Here is a 23,935-nt window from a genome sequence, read left to right as displayed (position 1 = left end):
AATTACTGCTAAGTCAGACAACCAGCAGCACACAATACCAAAGCACTGTGGACTTACCTTGCATGTACACATTGTGCAGTTGTCATAAATAAATGAGGACCCATTATCATACACGTTGCTGTGAAAGAGGCAGCTTCCAAATGGGAGGTCAAACACTTTCCTCTGTCCTGAATATAAATAAACAGTAATAGAAACAGAATGTGGTTGAAAAGATGCCATATTGTCAACAAAAATAGTAGGGCTTATTGTCACCAGACCAAATTCATGTGCAATGTGTCATTTGCTGTGTTTCCACTTTGATGTGAAAAAAAAAAAAAAGTACTTTTAACTGTTCACTGTTCTTTGAGCACATATTCATCTGTACAAATTCTGCCATGGGAAGGAATATAAATATGATTTATGGCATGTTTATATTGGAAAAATCTTTCTTCTCCTTCTCATCATAAAGTGCACAGTGCAGCTAAAGGAATAAAAAGTAAGCACTGCAAACTCTCAGGGTAGGTACGCTTAAACTAGTTTAAACAGTATTTAACTTAATGCAATAACTTATCAAATAAAGCAGCCTTAACTGGTTTTAGCGTATCTACCTCAGGGGTTCACAGCAGCCAAACTAAATCAACTCAGTGACACTGATGCAAAAAAACCACAGGTGTTGTCCAGCCTCATTAAGATAGCTTGGTGCACCATGTTCACACAAGGTTGCAAGAAATAGAGGCATTTGCATGGTTTATGAGCAGAATGAGGGCAACACAAGATATTTAGTTTCCATAACCCATAAAAAATTTGGGTTTCATGAGAGCGAGGCAAGGTTTAGAGCACTATACAGGGAAGGCAACATCAATATCAAATCCTTCCTGAAGTCCTACAATCCTGCAAGCACTTTCAGATCCAAGTTGCAACACACTTTGTGGTTCTGCAAGCTTCTCTTATTCCTCAGCTTCTTTCCTAGCAGGTTATTTTAAACAAGTGACCATTATGACACATAAACACAGGCTCTTTACAAAAACACTATACTTATCTTCCTGGTTTTGAATACCTTCCCCTGTTTACTTTTGGTGGCAGCCAACTAATAAGTTCTTTTATAAGTGGCTGCCAGTCTCCCAGCTTATCATTTCTGAGGTCTGATGTTAAATAGGCATCAATTCCGAGGTAGGGAATGGCCACTATAAGTACATACAAGAAGTCACTAAGTACTAGGCCAATACTTTAGCTCTCAAACCACCAGGTCTTGGCACACTGTAATTCCTTCCCTTTTCAATAATTCTTGATAAATGTATAACAGCTTAAAAGAAAAAGGTTGCATTTTCCTCTGAGATATAAGCAAACAAAAGGATAAGCACACAGCAAAATCCATTGGATTAGCCTTGAGTTTTTACAAATCTAATGTTAAAATAACTATTAAACAAAAGTTAAGAAATTGTTAGCAATTGCTATTGTTCAGTTAGACACAATTTGAACATCTCTCTTGCAAATTAGCTACCTTGGACTAATCTGTGCTTGCATAACCAGCCTTCCTTTTACTGAATGTGCATCTTTCTGAAAAGGCTTAATTTCTCTTGCAGGGCTGACATATGAAATCAGTTGAGGATGCTCAGTAGCCCTAAAAGGAACTGCTCTACATCCATGCACCACTTATGGGCAAAGCCTAGCCATAGCCCCGGCTGTAACAACACTTCTGCTGCTCTATGTGGGGCCAGGACTTTAATCACACAACCTATGTCAACAAGTGAACAAAAGTCCAGTTCTCTCTCACACCCTCTTGCCATGCCTTGCAAACCGCCCAGTGCAATTCCGGGTGGCCAACCCAGTTCAAATAGTTGGTAAAAAACCACTGACAAAGGAGCTACCACTTTAAAAGATGTGGTGGTGAAAATATTGGCTCAATGGTCGGCTTTGCTGGCTCATAACCACTAGTTAAACTAATAATTCAAGTCCCAGTAGAGTCCACAGCATTCTTCTAAGCTATATATGCTGAGTATCAGGAATTCAATTGCAGGGAGGTCCTCCACATGATACTTTAAAAACCATGCCTCAGCATCCCTGAAAACGTTTCTCTTTCCCACCTGCCATGCAGTGTGCTACACATACCTTGGCTCTACCTCCGCTCCAAAACTTTCAACACTTCCCTGTGAATAGACATTATCTATTCACAGGTATATGACATGCTTTAGAGCGAAGACCACATAAAATGAAAAACATTATTATCAGTGAACTCATTTACGGACATTTCTAAGAGGGAAAAAAGAATCTGTAGAAAAATCCTCATGAAGCAGTCAAAAATTAAAGCTGGGTTTTGAATGCCTAGATCAAGGAGGGGAAGGTTCAGTTGGGAAAAGCATGGGGTGGAGAGGACAACAGGAGTTTACAGAAGGAAAGGAAAAATGTCCTCAGCCAAAACAGAAGCTCAGCGTTTGGACTGTTCTCCTCTCCATTTCATTCCTCTACTGTATTACTCTCTGGTGGTGCAGTTAAATGTTCCAGCCAGATATTTATCTGTAGCACTTCTCAATTAGCAAATAAATAAATAAATAAATTCAGGTTTGTTTCAGGCAGTCAAAAATGTTAAGTATTATGAAAAGCTAGAACTCTTCTGTGGCTTGCTGCCTCCAAGGCCAGACCTCTCTGTACCCCTACCCTAGCCCTGGAAACAGACTTTGGATAGTAGTAAAGATATGGTCAAAATGACAAAAAGTTTCTGTTGAAGAACTGGGAGTTATCAGCTCTGAAAATTTTCCAAACCTAGTTATAACCTCATAGACCAAATTAAAGCTAATTTACTTGGTAGTAAGTAAACATAGTGCTCCTTGTTTATGAAAGAGAGGGACACATGCTGAGGAACGTTAACCTGTGGGATCTGTGGACATGGTAAGAGCAAAATAAGGACTCTCAAAAGTCACTGCCTTCCTTGGCATGACTTGGAAGAACTAGCCCTTCTTAGAGGCCTCTGACTTTCTCCTTTAAAATGTGTTGGAAAGACATAATTGAAAATATTCCTGGCTGAAACTGTGATTCCACCTTAAGAAGGCAACCATGAGGCAGACTCCTGGGTCCCTGGCCTCTCTGACAACAGCTTCTAAGAATGCAATTTCAGTCCACAAGTTTCCTCTGACCTGCATTTCCTCAAAACCAAGAATGCAAATGCACACTTGAATAAAAATATGAGAGGGTGAAGCCTTTTTCTTGTGGCAAACTCCAATGAAACATTTCCTGCCGCCTCAACCTCCTTTGTAAAACATGTGTAATGAAGGTGGGAAACATCTCTATATTTGTCTGTCTAAGCAAGCCAACTGGTCTATGCTCAAATGCTCTCCTGCGGCTGCTTGCTTAGTACCACATATCACAACCCTACACACTGACCCTGAGTACCTGTTTAAACCTGTAGATCATAAACTCCACTGAGCAATACTGTCTCTTCCACCTCCCAGAATTTACCAGTATTGTGAAATACTGGTATAAAAGATGGTATGCAGAAACGTATCATATTAATTACAAAATTCCCAGGAAAAAAACCACTCACCTAAGCATTTGGGGCAACATTGTCCAGCAGGAATGTGACTGAGGTGCTGGGGACATGAGAGAATGGGGCAGACTTCTTGGGTGCACTGTGTCCTGCCACCCTGAAGGAAAATAGGCTCAGTTAGAAAAAAAATAAAGAAAAATGTCAAGTAGATGTGCACACACCCACACAGACTGGTAACAAGTCTTGAAAAGCCTTAGCCAAAGCAGTATTTGCCAACAGAAATTTCTGCTTGCATCAGGCATACAAGGAAGGTGTACAACTGTCCTTCAACACTTTCTACATTGCTTGCAGAGACCTTGGATTATTCATATTTTTTCATTCTCTCAAGCAATGAATGTAATAGTTGAAGAAACAGTGTCTTTCTATCTTATTTCTTGGCGTGGATATGAGAAAACCAGGGAGAATAAAATCATTATCCATGAATCTTTCTGGATGTTCAAAAAAGTTATTGAGCAATTTTTTACATTATTCTTCACCTCCTGTGCCATGCCCTTCTAGGCTTGTCTGGGACAGGGATTAAGTGCTGAAGCAAGATGACAGCAGGTGTTCTTCCACTATGTCCATGACCTCAGAAACCAAATAAACCAAAATCACTTAAGAAAGCATATTCTTGTTAGCCTCCGAGTCTAACTATGCAAACCCAGAAGGTCTGCTTTCTTCAGAGGACTGAAAACCAAGAGGGTATATGAAATTTTGAGAATGAATGTGGCAAAAAAAAGAAAAAAATAAGCAACCTGGACTGGATATATCCTGGCGTATCAATGAATATCAGAAAGAGAGAGAGGCAAAAAGCACAGCAAAGACAAAAGCACAGAATATATATCTAAGATTAAGTCAGTCAAAAGAGATCTTTGTTCTCATTCTGCTCTGTTGCCTGATTACTTCACCATGCTTACAGAATACTGTGTTTAGCTCTGGACCCTCTACCAACATGTGCTCCATACGCTCATGAGAAGTCCGGGTTGTTAAACTTTAAAAATCAGTCCACCTTTGTCTTAGCAAGAGAAGTCAGCACTTTTCATCTAACTGCCCTGTCTTATTTATCACTCAGAGCTGCAGGCTCATCCCAACAATAAGCTTTGTGTTCCTGGATGCTGTGATGGAAGACTTATGAACAGTCTCCTCCCACCTACATGCTGGATGCCTCTTGGGGCTCCCTGGGGAAAGATGGAAAAAGCTGTTCATTTTGAAGAGCTCTGTGCCTGAAATGATGGTATGCCATTCCACTCCTAATGGCCTCAGTGAATCATGTAAAAGCTTTTACATACAGGCAGACCCACATATACACTATTATACAGAAAATAACATACCGACTGTACCCCTGTTCTATAATAAGTTTTCAGGCACTGAAGTCTACCTGTCCCATGGGGCTACCAAAGCATCCTGAATGCACATGGCGAAGGACTGCTCGTAATTCTTTCACTGCAGCATGCAGGAACACAGAGTTTATTGTAGACTGAAATGACTGCTCTAAATTAAGGGTCAGACCAGAAACTTGACAAAACGAAATGAATTCTTCACTGATGTTCCTTATGATGCTCAGGGAATAGCTCTGTGAGAAGAGACACAGGTGCAGAATGAAAGAGAAAATACCAAAGAAGGGCTCTCTGAAGCAGTGCTGTCATTCAGCCCAGGGAAAAAGGCTAAGAGAAGACAAAGTTCAAACTTCGGTCACAATTCAGCAAATGGGGAAGTAGGGCATGGAGACCTCAGCCAGCCTGGTGACAGGATCAGGGATACCTCCATGGAAGATAAAGCAATGCTCCAACACGTGGTGAGCACAGGTCCTTTCTTGCAACCTTGCTTCTGTATTTAATACTCACATATGCTATGCCTCCGCGGAACTGCTTTGGAGTCTTGCTTCTCTGACAGATTGAATCAAAGCTCAGGCTTAGCACATTATCGAGACATTGCCTTTGCAGCCTGTTGTATAGATTTTTTTTAAATACAAAATGCCATGGATAATATGAAATATTCCTTAATTTCAGCCTTTTGTTTCTAGCTACTTTTTTACCTTTTGTACTGGCCCCTCCTCTGCACAAAACGAAGCCCAGTTGCATCTCTCTCTTTACCCCACTGCTACTCCTGCTTCCAGCTGTAATGCTGCTGCTTTTTAACACCAAACTATTTTCTAACTTGCTGCTGTCCCAGATAGGCTCTTCCAGGCTTGAATATCATGCTAGGGTGCAAGTTCAAAAACAGTCTGAAACAAATCAATCTGTACCACTTAAAGTAAGAATAATTCTACTTGCCCTACAGAGCTTAGAGAGATAGCTCATTGGGCACTATAAGGAAATATCAAAACCTACACAATATTTCTATTTTCTTAAAAGGCGCAGTCATTACAATTCAAAACTCACAAAGCATTCAGAATACCAGCTTTCAAAGCAGGATTAGCTAGTGCTGCCAGTGCTTTAAATTGCATGGAATAGAGCTGCATAGAAAAAACAGTGCAACAAAAGTTCAACAAAAAAAATCAAGGGAAAAAATAACTCCAGAGAGCAAAAAGATTGGCTCTGGATGGCCTAAGCCAGGGTGGGAACTGCACAGTAAAGACCTTGCCTCCTCCACCTCCCAATTACATCTACAGCTTTTAGCTCACATTTCCCTGTTAAGCATAACATCTCCCAGGCAGCCAGAATATTCCAGGTCTGAAGCAACACCTTCCAGTAAAACCAAACCTGAACTGGAAGCCAGCACAGACCAATAAAGTACAAGTGACATCTGCTTCCTGTGAGAAATGCTATTCAAGAGCTAGGCAAATAAATCCTTGAGCAATAGTTATGTGAAGCCTTAATCAGGGGATGCTGCTGCAGTCCACAGTCCTCTGGAGGTAACATGACTTTGTAAGAAATCTACAGTCTACAATGAAAAGATTCACTTTCCACCTCGGAGACAAACAAAAACACTATAACTCCTGCTGCCACCTCGTATCTGCAAAGCAAAGCAAGAGGCTCCCTGACATCAGCTCAGAAGGCGGTATGGACTAAGGTATCGTCTTGTCTCAGCAGCTTTCTCAAGAGACAGAAGAGAAAGGAAGATGAAACAGCACTTTCTAGCTCTCCCATGAGAGGTCCACCTTTGAGAAAGACAGACGAGTCTTTCCTAAAACAAAAGCATGGAGCTAGTCTAGCTACTCGTCCATCCACTTCTGCTAAGCTCCTACTTCAACTATGATACTTCACTGTTCAATAAGGACACAAGAAACTTGGCAGAGTTGAGAGACGCACCCATCCAAGCTGCAGCTGACTTTGCTGGAGACACTGGATGAAGGATAGAGTGCAGTTTCTGGGCAGGGTACCCACATGCCCGGTACACAGCATGTATGCAGCCTGTGTGCTAGGCCAGACAGAGAGAAAAATGTCTGCAGAAAAAACTGTCTGTCCAAAAGCTCCCCAAAGATTCGGAGCCTGCTGCAATTAATCTCCAAGAGCCTTGGACTTCATCTACCATGAGGGTGAGAACAGTGACCACCACCAGCAGAGCTGCCCTTGTCATAAGCAGATTTTGACAGCACTCATGAAATCTCAGGATAGAGGTTTCCATACTTCCAATTTGTTTGCTACTGATAACGAGCATGTCTAAACTTAATAATATTTTATATACATGTTATTTAATGTTAAAGGTTAACTTCAGTATTATCAAGAACCATGTTTCTTATGAGCATCTCATTTTCCATTTCACTTTCAGGCTTTATCTCTGTGCTTTAGTGAAGCTATAAATCATCCAAAAAAGATTCCTCCCTAGTTTTGCCCTATGTTCACCTTGTGCTTGAAAGACTCTGCTAATCCCCCAAGAGAAGTAAAATTTCCATTGATTTTGCAGAATATTTTGTCTAAGTGCTGGCATTAGGATTCATCCCACAGTGGATTGTAGGCATTTAATTTTAACTTTCATTCTAGAAGAAGTGTGAAAGGTTTCATTTGCTACCAGTGAGGCTATCCTTATAGGGAAAAAAAAATTATAAATAAATATCAAAATTACATTTCTCTCAACTCCAGGATACGTATTCCAGACATTTAGAGCAAGGTCAGACGCACACTGTAGCCTCAGCAGGGGTTGCTGTAAGAACTAAGACAGATGTTCAATGTTGTCTCCAGCTATGAATAAAGATTTTACATCACCAGCATGAAAAATACCTTTGAAAGTTCAACAGGGTCACTACTGAGCAAGTCTGCCCCATGCCAGTGGCAAGAGAAGCCAAATAAACACACAACTCTATGACTGTTTGTCTTCAACCACTCTAGCACAGTGCAGGTGACTACAGCCACCATGAACATATTAAGAAACATTATAATTTTTGTGACAGCAACAGCATAAAGGCAATGAATAGAAATCTGCTGATAAAGAGAGATATATCATTTGAGATTCAGATAATGATGAGTATTACCATTCTGGGGGAAAAAAAAAAGATTTAGGCATACCAGGACTCCTATTTCACTACACCACATTCGCTGATGTGTATAAGACTTCCTACATGGACTGGATAGTGCATGGGCTTGCATACACTTGTTGGTCACCAGGAGCTCTGTCTGACGTATTAACTACTGTGTGATAGTAAAGACTTCCACTACCTCCCAAATGTGTACTAAATACATAAAACAGGTCAGCAACACATACTATGCAAACATCTTCAAAACGTCCCTGGAATCACATGCTTGTAAACCCATACCTTGAGTTTACAATCAGATGTACAGTCCCTGATGTGTCATATAAGTCGACTTCAGGCACAAAAGTGAGAGGATACCATATTTAGGGTGTGGTTTTAATCTGGAAATAAAATAGGTGTTCTCTCCTAAATCAGATTAAAGACACTCCAGTTCTTATAAGAATGCTGGTATAGTATGTGGCAGACAGCCTCTGGGAGTAACTTCACCCTTACACAGTATTTCAAGGTCCCCGAAACAGCCGTGTCATACACAGTGAGAGTGCCCTGGAAGGGTCATGGGACAGAGAAGGTTTCTAGAAAATGCACAAAGTAGCAAAACAGTTCTCAGCATAAAAGCAAACAGCACATCAATCAGTTCAGCAAACAGACGGACAAGCCAGAGCTTCCCACATCCCTGCAGCCTGATCTATTGTCTAGACTAGGATTTTAAAAACGCTTCTTTAGAAAGTATTGGATAAAATTCAGAACAGGGAGATCTTGAGCTTCAGTTCAAAACAGCAGGTATTTATACTGCCTTGTGTGTGCTAGATTTTTAAAATCTGGATCTAGATCTCAAACCCTATTTGCTGAGATATCACTGCTATAGGAAGGCTTTAGAAAGTGGTCCTAGTGACAGTCTAAAGTGGTGTCCCAAGAACCGCATGTGCAGCAAATGCTCTAAAGAGCTCATCTTTTTAATATCAGATCATGCAGATTAGTGTGGATATAAATTATTGTCTTGAATGTCTTAAAAATTACCTAAAATCTATACAGATTAGAAATGGTAAGCTGAAAGATTCTTATGAATAAATTTCTAGAGCAAACTCTGGGGCAAAGTAAAGGCACAGTTCTTAAACTATGCTTTACCACTGTTTTCCCTCAGTCTGATGCAAAGGCATTCCTTGACACAGCCAAGAGAAGCCTGAAGAACTCCATCGATTTCTAGCAGGTAAGAGTTTCACGCTACCACCTCTCCCTCTATGTGCACCCTTATGATACAAGTAGTTAGGTGTACTGTTTGTGTCATCAACAAGCTGTACTAATAAGAAAGTTCAATTAGTTGTCTCCAACTAACGTAAATTCATGTCCCCAAGCTCCTAGCAAATTGCAAGAGTGGTTGCAAAGTGTCACAGAGTTAGAACATCTTGACCTAAAACCAGGAACAAAAAAGCCTCCCTCTTTTGGAAGTTAATCTGTATGTGGTTGTATCCAGCTGCTGAGGAATTAACTGAATTATCCATTAGTTAGTAATTTAGGGTAGGACGAAGCTTCTAAATACTGTCATGCTTTCCATCAACCAAATACCATGTGTACAAAGTGACTTGTCTAAGTGTCAAGCCAATCCAGTCTTGCCATCTTATTCCACTTCTCGAGAGCCACATTTCCTGGGATTCCTTAGATGAAGAAAAGAAATTTTCTCTTTTTCAGAGGAAAGTAGTGTGCTGTGTTTGTTTGCTGAAATATCACAGCATCCTCCTAGAGACTGAAGTACGCTGTTCTGGGGTATAGCTCTCCACTTTGAACTCGGACTGCTGGGGAGCTGCTGGTCCTGGTTCTTTCAAGTTTCGAAACACGATTTGCACTGACTCTCCTGTGGGAGGATGTGGAGGACCAGGGTATTTACTGCTCTGGGTGAACGCGAACATTCTGGAAAATGAAATCTTGGGTTGCACAGTAGCTTGCTTTAAGTATGCACAGGCAGAGACACTGCTCCTAAAATTTCACAGTTGCTGGAACTGCAGAAGTGCTCCTCAGGGAAGGTCACGCGGTGCTCTGCTCTCAGCCAGGGGACTCAGCGCAACCAGCACTTGGTCATATTTCTCCAGTCTAATAGCGCTGTGCAGAAGTGTTGCTGGGATTACATTGCATCTGGCTTCACAATCCAGCTGAAATCAAATCGCTCACTGACCCAACAGCCTAGCTGCAGAATCTAGCAGCTGAACAGCCAGCAACCCTCTCCCCTCCAGGGCTTACGCACTGAGCTCTTGGCTCTGTTGAAAGTGATGTTGTAAATAGCCCCTCTTCACTTGGAAGCCTTGAAAGGTTTAATCACGGTGTGTACTTTTCCCCTTTCAGGCTGATTTCCTAAGGAAAGAAAGCTTATGCAGGCACAAACCAGGCACACCTGTAGCTTGTGAATCCCTGATCAGCTCCACCCACAAATGATCAAGGGACTCCTCTGAAAAAGGTATATAGAGATAAAATAGCAAAAATCAAAATGACATTAAGATCTCAAGGACATTAAGTTCCTACAAGTTTTGTCAAAACCGGACTGCTGCAGAGAGTAGAGAGCCCCTAGTTTCTTTCCCAGAAGGGACACCAGAAAGCATCCCACAGTGTTAGGCAGCAGCTGGCTGTCCAGGCAGCATCTCCCAGACCCCCTGCCTTTTGGTTTGTGCTCGTGTCATGGAGGTGCTGGAGGAAAGCTCAGATTATTGCACTTAGGGCAGATGAAGGAGCAAGGGCCACACATCTACAGAAACGCAGCTTCGTTACTTCTGCTGCTCCTAGAACAATCTCCCTATTCCTAGGTTAGCAGGGGCAGTGGCACGTAAGACAGGTCTGTGTCCCATACCTATTGCACCATTCCCATGAGATGAGGCATATTTCTTCCTGTCTTTCCTGTTTTTTTTTTTCCCCAGTACCTACACGGATTGAGGATACCTGTGTTCCACACTGGCCTGCAACTACCCTGAGGCCTGGATGCTTTCAGATGGAACCCACATACTTGTTCTGCTTTGGGAGCTCTTGTTTTATTGATCCTTCTCCTGGACACTTCAACACCTCAGGCTTTTTCCAGGGGTAGATCTGTTTCTCTCAACAAATCTCTCCTGCAAGCAGAAATAATGTGTCCCAAAAACTATTCTATCTTTCATTAGGTACTCTTTAATGTCTCTAAAGTTACATGCAGAAGGCAGAGCTTTCAACTCTGTAATATAAGTGTCTATTCCTTCTTCTGCTAGTTGATAGTGGGTTAAAAAAATCAACAGTACCTTTCTACATCTCAGAGATGTCTGGATTCGCACTGCACCTCAAACACCTTTGTGGGCTGTTTAATTATCCCAGGCACTATCCCTAGCAACAGAGCATCACTTCTCAGAATTTTTTTCCCAGTGAGAGAGTATCTAAAAAGTTATCTTCATTTTCTCAACTTTGCCAACAATGCTCAGTGTTACATAGCAGGTTAGTTCTTACTTTCAGCATGGAGATGATTGGTCAGCATCTCACATCCAACTTTTCCTCTAGTTTGAATCCTTTCACATCACCTCCATCACTTGCTGCCATTTCACACACTTACTAATCAAACTCTCTTCCTAGCTGCAGGTCTCGTTAAACTAATGGCTGACACTGTGCTTTATACAGTCCATGCTGGGTAGTAGTATCAAAAGGCTTCAGACTCCTGAAATTAAAACTAGCTCTTTATTAATAGAGAGCTACTTAACAGAAATGCCGCAACCACAGGTACCACTGCACGTACCCTCCGCACATCTTGGTGTTTTCTATAAACCAGACATCCTTCTATAGGCTATGCTTCCCTCTCTAATCTCCCTGCCAGTTGCTGCACAGGGCACACTCAAACAGCGCCAAGTCATCTCTCTGAATGCTGCTGCGGAAAACAGGGATAGGGATCTAGCACTGTACAGCACTCACTACAGCACAGTGCCTTTCCATAATGCTGGAGGTTAGAAGACATAAGAGGAGGATTTTAAGGTGGGATGTAGGCAAGGACTGCATCAAAGGTCATACAAATCAGTGCGAGTCTTTCCACTGATTTTCAGTCCCCTTTGGATGACAGCATTTTGAACAAAAGTCCCAGAAGTTGCACAGGCAATGGTGAAAAATGAGCCAAGATAACCGCGTAAGCAGGAATGGGCCAGGAGGGCAGCCCCACACTGCAGAAAGGGGCAGAGCTCTCTACCACCTTGGGAGTAAAGAGCAGCAGCTTCGTGAGGACAGCAGAAGGGAAGCAAAGACATTGGCAAGGAAACAATTCTGGCATGCCACTGCAGGAGAGAGTTCAGCTATTCGTGATTAATTTAGCTGTTACACCAGAGGTCTCCAGCGACTATGGAAGCTTTGCTGTGAGCCACATGATTATTTATTTCTCTTCTAAAAAGAACTGTTTCTATGAAAAATTGCAATAAAACATGTTATGCTGGAAACTGTCTGTGGCCAGAAAAACTATTAAAAACCACTAACAAGCTTCTTCAGCTTATTCATGTCCCATCCCAGATAATAAGAAAGTTAGGGTTAAATCCAAGGGACTTTCCTAACTTCAGTTATTAGAAGCAGAGCAGTAGCTCTGTAAAGCAGGTCCTGTCTTCCTGCAGCCATGACTTTTCCCCTGAATCAGCTGGAGGCTGCTTTGTTTTCACTGGCATCAAGAACACATGAAACACAGTCCAGTGGGTGTACAGTTGGGTGTACACCACCAGTGCATTTGCATAACATTTCAAAGTCCTAACCCGATGCTTGCAAAATGACAGTCACTGCCACAATGTTTTTATATAAATAGCACTTGCTTTTCATAAGATAAACTTGCACAAAGGTTTTCCTTTTTTTTTCTTTTTCTGCAGCATAAGCTTTGTGATACTACCTTACAAGCTTTTCTTGCTATGTCCTACAGTAACTGGTACTCCTATAAACCCACGCTTTGGCAGCTATTGGCGACTACCTTCACTCCCACTTGCAATTCCCACATTACAGCACAGTACTGGCCTCCCTTTTGAGAACAGCTTTTCCTCCTGAACAGTCCGTTCGCAGAGATACACAGTTATTAAATCCCTCCAGTGTCCCCAGCGTGTTTCTTGCACACGCAGAATACTAGTACCATTGTGGTCCTGAGAAAGGTGACAATTCTGACTCTCACTTCATCATCATTCTTTAAAATTCTTGGTCACGACAAGAAACTCTACAGATGTATCCGCATAGCTTTGCCTTAAAGCATTAGTTTTAAATAATTCACCTTAAGTTATCTGCAGGACTAAAGTGCAACACTCGAGTGAATTAAATCTCCAAATGCCCAAATTCTGACATCTGGCATTTAGATACAAAATAAAGGCTTTATTTTCAGCGGTGTGGATACTTTCTTGTAGACAATATGAACTTCATTTCATTGCATGGTTTGAAGCTTCATTTTTTGGACGTGCAAACGTATAAACAAGGTCATGAATAAAACCAACTAGGGTTGTTCTTGGAAGAGGAAAAAAGCACACAATTTAGAAGAAGGTGCCTATACACCTGAATTTGGAAAAGTTGTTACTAGGTCAAAACCTGCCAGAATAGCCCACACCAAGTCACTGTTCCATTCACAAGCAAAGAAAACAGATCTCCTTCAGTGATTCAGGGCAATGAGGTATTGGAGAGGTTGAGACTTAATCCTTCACCGGCTGTTTCTACAATTTACGGACGCCCTTGCCTGAAGGTTTGCTGATAAAGCACACTCGTATCTGTAGAACATCCGTGGTGAAATAAATCATACTGTTGTAGTAGTAGTAAGGACACTACTTCTAGCTTTTTACAAGACCTTCATACATGCACGTACCCTCCTTAAATGTTATGCTCCACGTATACTGCTGAGGTATATTTTCCTCAGGAAATATAGGATTACATACGCTCTGCTTCCTTAATGAATCCATCAAAGGTTTTCATTAACAGGAGATCCTGTTTGTCCTAAGCACTTAGCAAAGAGAGTTAAAAATACACTTTAAAGTGTTATGCAGACTTCAGCAAGAGAAAGTGCTAAACTGCAGCTCATTCAGAGGATTTCTTGGAAATAAAGCTTTAGGAAAACTAGGCTACCTTTATGAAACCAGTAGGTTACGAAACTGTTCCTACAGTGAAACAGTCACAGAGGTAGCTTCAGTCTACCTGAAGTGGTGTATGATTAGACTCACTGTAGGCCAACGGTACCCGTCTACAGTAACATCCCTAATACCACAGTGCACAATTCCACTGCTTTGTACTACCTAGAGCTGTCGCTCCCCAGAGATATGGCTTCGCTTTACTCCAGGGTAGAGCACACCCCAGCTTGTGATCAAGGGAAAGTAACACATTTTAGTCTTAAATACAAGCCTGAGCAAGGGGTGCTGAGGAATCTGCAGCTCTCCAGGAACAGCCTTGGGAAGCACTTTGATTAGGAATCATTTACAAGTCACAGTTCCTCTACCGCTTCCTCCTTCCTCCAGGGGTAATGATTTACAGAAGCATCAGCAGCAAATTCTGACATTCTGCAGTCCTGGCTAGCAAGACTGATAGGGGAATCACAGGTTTTTTCCCTCCTTCCTAGCTTGCAAACCATCTGCACATGCATGGGGAGAGGGTGGATGAAACCCTAAGAAGTCCATTCCTCCTTCACACCTCTGCATGGACCATGACATACATTCAGGTGTCCCCTGTCTTTTCTTCCAATTTTTTCCCAATAAAGTTCATATCCAGCTACTGCTGTTAATTTATGGCTGGGATCCTGTTGCTAATTACTGGCTTCTCACTGGCAGCAATGCATCTGTAAAAGGCTGATGCCCAGATCTATAAAGATTGTAGGTTCCTCAGGGACAGCTTAGGCATGATGTAGAACCTACAGAAATATGGGTTTAACCATTTAGGCACCTATAGCATGCCAGGGTTGGCTATATTTTGGCCAGGCCAACTCTTCCGGCACCTGCCTAAAGGCCTGCTGCTGTTCTTGCTCTGGATCAGCACCATTACAGCAAGCCAACCAGCTTGGCACTTACCTCTGAGCTAAGCATATGTGACATTCACAAACTGGATAGTCTTATATCTAAATTCTTTGCGAGGCCATACGTATAGGCCATGTTCAAGCCACAGCACATGGTCAACTTCATTCGAAAGGACTGCCAGAGGAGTTGGAAATACTTGTATCTACCTTTCCAATAACATCCTGCTAACCAAAGCACTTCAGAATAGAGGCACAGCCCAAGGTGAAGGCACTCCATCATCCTCTTGATAAAGCAACACCACCGGGCAGTAAAAAAATTAAAAGATCCATATGAAACCATTAGGTTGTCTACAAATTTCTAGAGCCTAATGAAGAGGGCACGTACCCCAAAGGAAGAATTTTTCACATTCTGGGACTTCTCACACAGGAAGATCTTTCTGCATTTTACATTTCAGAAAATACATCATATAAAGACTAAGAATGGGGGTCACACCACATGCAATTGGAAATGCAAATTACAATGCATTCTTATATTTGGCTTACTGCCTTATCATCAAAAGCCATTAGTAGTCCCTAAGAGAGATAATAAGCAAGCAAATAAAATTTAGTTCTGGTTGCAAGTGTAGGTCTCTCCTTGGCCCTGTTAAGTCTCCTTTGTACCTGTCTAATGATGTAAAATGGTCTTAAAATCAGTGTAAAGTGACTCATTAAAGATTCCCATAGGAAACAGAATCATACATTTTTATGCATAGGATTTGTTGAACTACTGGAAAGAAGTAATTTAATTAGCAGAGCAAAGACATTTGAAAAAATGTGAATTATTTATATTGTAACCCTCATCCCACAGGCAGAGAACTTGGATAATTTACTTCTCCAAAAGTTCTTGTCTTTTTTTCCCCTACTCTTAATTTTTTTTAACATGCTCCTGAGATTACAATCCAGAACTCTCTCCTCAGCAAGTTTTCAGCATTTGCAGGTTCTCAGCTGCACGCACTTTCAGTCATTAACCTTCCCTCTACTCGTGCTGGCCTTGCAGGGAGGTTCTCTGATAATGTGAGAAAGTGTCATTTGAAATTATTCTAAAGCAGAGAACAGCTACACACTCCAACCTATTATTGTAAGTTAACACTAATGGCAGCTATACCTTTCAAAATGATACAATATTTTTTACTATTTAAAAAACAGACCCATCATATAAAACAGCTACCATGTTTATTTAGACAAGTGCTCCTCCGCTCTTATAAGTGGAGGCTGATGACAGATGTGTTTTTAAGGCAAAAATATTAACTCTAGAAATGTCAGCATCTGCTTCTTTTCAGCCTAGCCTTACAGATTCACACATCATTTTTCATCCACAAGGAGAGTTTCTTTTTTCTTACAGAGAATCTAAAAACACGGGTGTAAATTACTGGTCCCGAGGCCTGACAGTTTTATTAGCATGTCACTGGTGCTACACATGTTAGGTCTGATTAGACATAGAGAGCGGCTGGTTTCCACGGCCCACTCCTCGCAGGACGAGGAAGGCTTGCCCTTCCCCGACAGGAATTTTCCACCCGACTGTGCCATTTCTGTGAATCAGTATTTGCTAAAGTTAGAAGATGCCATACAAAAGCGCTGTATGTAATTCCTGGGGTTACTGGAGAGAAAGAGATAAAAAAAAACACAAAACAAAATTTTCTACTGAATTCAAGAAGGAGTCCAGCCTTCTGGCTCACACAGCTAGCATGCTATAATTCATTTTCATGTATTTAGTACAGTAATTGTTGTTCTTTTAATCATGCACATAGTACTGATAGATACAACAGATGAAGCCCTATACCTTAGTCACTACATACACACAAAGAACACCTCCTACATCTTTACCCTACATCACAGAGGAGCTCTGCGGTACTCACATTGCCTCCCAGAGAAATGCATGCCAAAAGAAAACATCACTCAAGGATAATTATGTACAATCAAACCAGGAACAGACATATGAACAAACGACAAGTAGAAGGTGGCTGCTACCCATCAGCAATTCAAGACAAACCATCTTCCAATTAGTGACCAGTTAGAGCAAATTAGAGCTGTAAGACTGGACCACACTAGCGAAGAAGTCCCTCTGGGCAAAATTCGCGTACACATCACTAGCCTGTGCCACCTCAGACCCAGTGACTATCCAAGACATTTCCGTAGCACTGGAAGACATGATAAAGGATTTACCACTGGAGACTCATACCTTCCTGGCACAACAGCGAGCAGCCAGGTGCGCTACTCAACGGCACAAAAATGCCCGTGTTGAATAACCAAAAGCTGTCCTACCCCGAATGGTAGCTATTCTCCACAGCCAGCTATCTTCGCTTCAGACTATGCTCAGGTTGTTACCCTAGACGTTTTAGTGACAGTAAGACTGCTCCAGCATGGCTGCACAGAAAGGTGCTGACAAACCTCCTTATTTCAACATTTTGAGCTGGCCAGAGATGAGACATCACTCCTGGCTTGCCTGCAGGCCACACTGACCTCTTAGCATGGCACTGTACCTACGTAATACATCCCAGAAAAGGCAGACCATGAGCTGAGAACTTGAAGCTGCCCACATCCGTTATAGGTGCTTCTATGAAGCGCTATTGCTAAATGACTTAACAAAATTTTCCCAGTTCTCCTTGGAGTGGGGCAGTGCAGATCTCCTGTAACAGTAAGTAATTTATTTACATAGGTACAAACAATGTGCTGCAGGCTTTAAGCATAAACAAAAAAGCCAAAAGACCAAGTTCTTGCCTGAGCAGCTTTATGATCTAAATAGGTAACACAAAGCCAGGGAACGAATGGGAAGCTTAACAAAACTGTAACTGTGACTGTCCCGTAAGCTTTGTGATTTCTTTGTTTGCTTACATGCTTTCTGCAATTTGTCCTGCCTTTGCTCCTTGGCAAAAACATATTTTTACAGATGGGGCTAAAAATAGCAATGGATGATAGAAACAGAGGACCAAAGAAGGTCAGTGTTGCCAAGTGAGCCTGCATGAGGTCTCTGCAATTCTGTGTCCAAGTTAAATTGATATTAGAGTAGCCATTGCTAAGGGCTTTCTATTTTTTTCTGTGGGTGACAAGCACTTCTGTTATTGGCTATGCTTAATATTCCTGAACTCTTAATTTTTAGGATTGATCAAGCATTTAATTTAAAAACCAAACATTTAATTTAAAAACAAGTTATTCTGACTGACATTAAGCTGGTATTTTTTCAATAACACCAGGGGAGTCTGATTGGCAACTCCATTTTGTTTGTAGTTCAAAGACTCTACAGGGACTTTATTTTCAAAATAATTTTATGATTTCTTTAGGAGAAAATGTTTTTTCTCTCATGCATTTTCAGATTGCAGAAAAAGATAGGTTTGAATTTTTTGCAAGTGTGAGCACAGCTCTGCCAAATCCTGTACACTTTTAAGTCCTGGTTAGGATTTGCAAAACATCGTATTTTGAGAAGATTAAACAAAAAGGTTATTTTCAACTTTGAGACTTCCATTTCTCCCAAGGCCTCTGTAAAAATCATGCAATAAGGTTGTCCAGATGGTAATCTGCAAGTGCAAACTGTCTTCCCCAGCACTAATGAGGACTTACACAAAGGGAAAAACAAACCAAATCTACTTAGAAGTCTATCCTGCTTTTCAAGGAAGGAAAGTTTAGCAGACATTTTCAGTGGTTGAGAACGGCCACCAAATTGCGTGTGCCAGGTGTTCTCCAGGTGGCATTAAGCAAGAGAGGTGTCCTAGGAGAGGCAGCACAGGGCTCTTGATTTGGCACAGGCATGACACAATTTATTCCTTAAACATAAATGAAATAGAAGCAGCAAAATAAGGATGAAGAGAAATTCCTACCGGGAGCATCCCTCAAAATACTGCCTGCTCTTCCCATGTCATTTGAGAAACTGCATGTACCAGAAACAAGAGAATTGTCTTTTAAGTGAAGACAGAAGAAAATGCATCAGTCTCTAGATAACAACACTACAATTTGTGTGTGTGTGAGAACCTTCCCCCTCAACTCCTGTTTTAAATGATCTGGAGCAACCAAAATAAATGTAAAAAAAAAAGGGAATATTTTTCAATTTTGTCCTCCTCCAGCCCTCCTCCCAAATGTGAAACACTTGCCTAGTAAAGGCTCCTCTTCAAAGCTAAATGAAATCTTCTCTGTATTATCCCTTCCATCCGTAGCCCTCTCAAACCTTCTTAATTAATTTTACTGCTGGTTTCAAAGAGCTCTCCAAGTTGGCTCAAATCCCTTTAGATCACATATCAGCATTAGCAACAGAAGATATATTACTACTCTCTCGTTTTCTTTTTCTCCCCCTCTTTCTAAGAGGAAGCAAGGAAGGATAATCAGTCACGTTATCACTCTAGAGCATGAGGCAACTACTGCATCCGAGGCAAACTCTGGACTCCTTGTGTAATTTTTATACACACTACTAACTCGATAGATGCTACATTTGTTTTTTCTTTTTTTCCCTGTAGCTTTTTTTTTTTTTCCCCTTTTTTTCTGGCAAATCCTAAACGAATCAGTCTATTCCATAATAATCTCATTAAGTCAAGACAGGTCTGAATTGTGTTTCTTTTTTCTTCCTTTTTTCCAACTTTACTGCTAAGCTCAAAAAAATTTAACTTATATTTTCAAAAGCACCAGAACTCTTACGTAGATACAATGGACTCTGTGTAAGCGAGATCACGGACAGGGTATTTCCTAATGCAAGGATTTCTCAAGAAAGGTCCAGGAGCTTTCCAGAGTAGTCAGGTATGGTTTTTATGGCCAAATTCACACACAACATAAGGTAATGCCACTCTAGTAAAGGCAATTTGAACACAGTGAGATGGCAGCTCCTTATACCAAAGCTGAATTTGACAGAAGTGATTTTAATGGGTTCTTTTTCTGAAGTAATTATTCACTCTGTTCCTAAAAGAGTGAAAAAGAGAGAGGGAGGGAGAAAAAAAACTGTACAGATGTCAGAAACTCATAAAGAGGGATTCTTCTATTTTGGTGTAAATTCTTTGCAGATTGCACCATGCATTTGTCCCATTTGCAAATTCATTAAAAGAGAGAGAGAGAAAGCACTTCCCCCCCCCCCCCCCCCGAGTGAAACTTTTTAATTACAAGCAGGGTTTCAGAGTGGTATTAGAGTGACATATAATGAAACAGAAATCCAGTATTTGTAGCTATTTTTAAATGCAGCGAAACAAGGAAAAAATTTTGCCTGCAGTATATGTTGAAGAGAATTACTAAAGCCCCTCTCCATCAAAAATCAGAAGAACCAAGAGCACCATAAAATCAACAGTTAACATATTTTTAAAGCAACATTTTGCTTGCGAAATTTCAAAGGAAAAACAGCAGTTCCTCCCTTTTCTTGCTCCCACCAGTAATGCTCAAAAAGAAATCTGCAACTTCCACTTCTCCATGTTTCTAATCCACCAAGACTGTTTAAAAAAATAATTCTTTTATATGGGGCATTTCATCAGATGGAAGTGAAATAAATGGAATGGAAAGGATGGAAAACCCCGAGTAAACTCTTCCCTAAATAATGTTTATTTGGACTTGAAATTTAAAAATTAAAAGAGTTGAATTGAGACATGCTGTTGGGAATCTGTTGCGGAACAGCCTGTGTGGCATTTCCTTGTTAGGAATCTCCGGCACTGGCAAAAATTCCTCTCTGATTCATTCTTGCTGCTTTTCTCTTAGTTGAAAAGACAATTTCTAATGAACCCTTCTGTTTCTCTGATCCCGCTTGGAAATCCAAAGGCCATCAAGACTCCTCACCACTGCAAACCTGGAAGGAGAAATTTTGCCTCCCGTACACAGTCCTGAGAGCACGGCTCACAGAAGCACAGGAGCAACGCAAAGTTCACACAGGTCATGTCTGCTGGTAAAGAACAGCCACCCAAGCAGGAACACAGGGCTGCGCTAGCACTGCGTGGACACTTAAAAGCTGAGATTCACCAAGATGACACGACTTCGACACCAACTATGATGCCGTGATTCTCTCCTTTTCCTTCTCTCAGTATCTGAGCCTTTTCTCTCCTCCTCCCCATCTTTGGGGACTTGTGTTTTTCACAGAAATATTTTTCTGCTGTAAATGGCCATTTTTATCTCATGTCACAGATCTGATCTCCTCGCTTGGCTTGTCTTCCCCCCCACGCAGCTGCGCTACACACACTATGAAGCTGTTCATCCATCAGTGAGCCTGAGTGACCTGCAGCAGCATCGTGTCTGGCAGCAGTATCACCGCGGGGCTCTTGCCGGTGGGTTCCCGGGGAGCTCTCCTCGGCAAAAGGACGGCTGGGAACTGAGCGGCGCGTAGCTTCGTGAGCCAGCCCCAGACGAGTCCTCCCACCGTGATGCCACACCAGACCTCTGTTTTCTTTCACTCAGCTGCCTGTTCCCCAGGAGCCGAATTAGGCAAGATGGCGAGACGGCTTCACAGAGGTGGCTGAAATCTGTAGGTTCAATTAGAAAAATGTTTTCCCTGTACACAGGAGATTTCTGCTGGGAATCTCCAAATGCCTACAGCGATGAACCAGAATCTGGTAACCTTGTGCCCAACCTTTTCCAGGAGGCAGCTACCCACTCTGCTCAAGGGGAGGCTGAGTGCAGGCAAGTTTAGATCACGCGTCACTCAGGTGGAGAATTCATAACATCAAACACTGCAAGCAAAACCAGTCCCTCCAAGGCCCCATCACGGTAACAAGGTCCTCCACACTCAGCGCTGGGCCAGCTTAGGGTTTCCAAGGCAGGTTTGCTTTGAGTGCTGGAAGTAAGGAACAAACAAGAACCTAATTTTAATCTTACAGAGGGGCCTAAGAAACAGGGAATAAGTTAGAGAAGCCCTGAGTGAGATTCGTTACCTGAAGAAGGCCTCCAGCAATTCAAAAACGTAAGGACCACAAAGATGGTTTAAAACAACATTTACCTCATTCCTGACCAACACAAGGGAAGGGATAAGTGTGAATAAAGGCAGCAGTTGTGACTCTTAAGACCACCAGCCGATGGTTGCCTTCCAGATCTTAGTATTGCCAACTGGAGGCTATCCCACACTCAGAGGTTTGCCAAGAAGGGTTGCATGAGCTTCAGGCAAAGGCAGTCAGGTTATCTCAAGCCACCTATATCAGCTGCTTGAGCTTATGCAGCTGACTTTGCCTGAAGCCCATTTAGCAAGTGCTTCCTGGCTCCCTTCCACTGGCGAAGCTCAGGAGACAGGAATGTATGCAAGATGGGAATATCGAACATCTGGGGATGGTAACATCTTAACCAGCACAGCTGCCAGCAAAGTGAACATCTGTCTGTTGCCCAGGTCTCCTTTCGCAAAGGAAAATGCTTTCTCCCACAGGCTCATCTGCGGCCAATGCAAGTATCTGCTCCCTCACTAAGAAAGTACCTTGTCCATGGTTAAGTTTGTCTACAGTGTAAATTAGCCCGTGCAATGGTCTGTGTTGCCACGGCTAGATTGCTTTGGATATCAAAGCTAACTTAAGTATACTGTAATGTCAAGCACACCTAACTTTTTTATTGCAAGTTTTAGTGTAAATGAGCCACAGTAAAGCTGAGGAGAATATTCTCTATGACTTTTTGGCATGACCAGTACTACATATATGTTGGATAATAATGATGTGATTCCCTCAGACTACTTTCTTTCCTAAAGAACATGACACATCATTCACTTCTTAATGTTTAAACTTTTTTCCACCCAGTAATTAAATAAGTTGTCAAGCAGCTCTCCCATACGCAGGCAAAGCCATTGTTTATGAACTGTCTGGGGCCCGCTCTGAAGCACCATTGAGGATTTGGCAAGCCTCTTAGAGCTGGCTAACAGTGTCATGTACACCCCATCTGCACTGACCCATGCATCATGCAGAAGGAAATGCTACCACAGTCGAAGGACGTTTGTTAAGACATGGAGAATTCCAGATTTAGTAAATTCAGAGCCCCAGAGCAGATCTTAAGTCGCATGCCAATCCCGCCCGAGAATGCAAACCGCGTTACAGCATTGCTACAGTGAGAGCAGTTTCAGGCGGGAGGAAAACGCTTACCACCCAGCGTTTATCAGGAATCTTTCTGGTCTGGAAATATCCTGTTCTCATGCCTCCCAGGCACTGCTGGCTTCACCCAGCATGAAATCACCACTCACGCTGCCTGTCTCTCACAGTAGTTTATTTCACTCCAAGGTGCAATCAATTCCTGTTTTACTCCAACTCGCACATTCCTACTGGTGATGTCTTCAGGCTCTCCTATTCTCATGACATCAACGAGAGCCTGTCTTGCTCTTATTAGCCAACAAAGTTTTCAAAGAACTGTGTCTGGAGAGGGAATTCCTGCCTGAGAACACAAGAAGCCACTTCTCTCTCTGGCTGCTTCACTACTACTACTATCAAATCCTGTTCAGCTTCCCAGGCAAATGCACTTCTGCCTGTTCACCTCCTGCCTGTTCTGCCTCCTCTCCAGCTCAGTACAGCATAGCTCAGGGCATCTCTCAATTCCTTTCCACTACTGCAAATTACACAGAAATGATGTGCTTTCTACCAACAGAGAAAGGTAAACACATTTGTGCTCTGTTTTTTTCCATGCTTGGCTAAATACATCTCTCCTATTGCTCCTGACGGTCTGTATTGCAGGAGGAGCAGCAGGGAAAAAAGTAACCATTCTTTTACCAAATTCCTCAGTATAATGATTCATTCTTCTAATACGTTTCCTGAGTTTTGAGAATTTTCCGTGTTTTAGGGGAAGGTAAATAAATCCTGCAACTCACATGAGTGTTCTATTTTTGACAGTTCTCAAGGATATCAGATTAATGGACAATGTTCAGTATCATGAAAATACCGTGCAAGAAAAGGGAAAAGCCACGCTCCCTGGGAAAATGCGTAGAGATTAAGTGTTCCAGCATGAAATATATTTCGCTGCTCTCCTGCTGGCTCTTTGCCTGCCTTCATGTGGGGAGAAAGGATAAGGTGTGAAGCCCGATCAAGCTTCCTCTTCTGTCTCCAACAGGACAAGCCACAACCAAGGAAGGAGCGCTGCAAATAAGTCCTGCATACAGATGCTTTTCAAGAAAGCAGGACACACAGTCCCAGTGGAAGGT

The 23,935-nt window shown here is 42.0% G+C and overlaps 2 protein-coding genes across 2 annotated transcripts in view; one reads left to right on the top strand and one right to left on the bottom strand.

Moving 5' to 3' along the window:
• LSM5 (LSM5 homolog, U6 small nuclear RNA and mRNA degradation associated) overlaps positions 1-23,935 on the top strand; it is a 756,742-nt gene that overhangs the window by 170,346 nt on the left and 562,461 nt on the right. The window lies entirely within an intron of this gene.
• Positions 1-23,935, bottom strand: part of BMPER (BMP binding endothelial regulator) — a 150,922-nt gene that overhangs the window by 72,147 nt on the left and 54,840 nt on the right. Inside the window, exons 7-8 of the mRNA XM_050915812.1 lie at positions 3,518-3,617; positions 58-167 (exon numbers count right to left, since the gene is read on the bottom strand). Of these exons, the coding sequence (XP_050771769.1) occupies positions 58-167; positions 3,518-3,617 (210 nt within the window). The remainder of the gene's footprint in view (positions 1-57; positions 168-3,517; positions 3,618-23,935) is intronic.

This window comes from Gymnogyps californianus, chromosome 2, assembly GCF_018139145.2.
Source record: "Gymnogyps californianus isolate 813 chromosome 2, ASM1813914v2, whole genome shotgun sequence".
Taxonomy (NCBI): Eukaryota; Metazoa; Chordata; class Aves; order Accipitriformes; family Cathartidae; genus Gymnogyps; species Gymnogyps californianus.
Note: the sequence above shows the minus strand (reverse complement) of the source record. Positions and strands in the feature narration are given on the sequence as shown.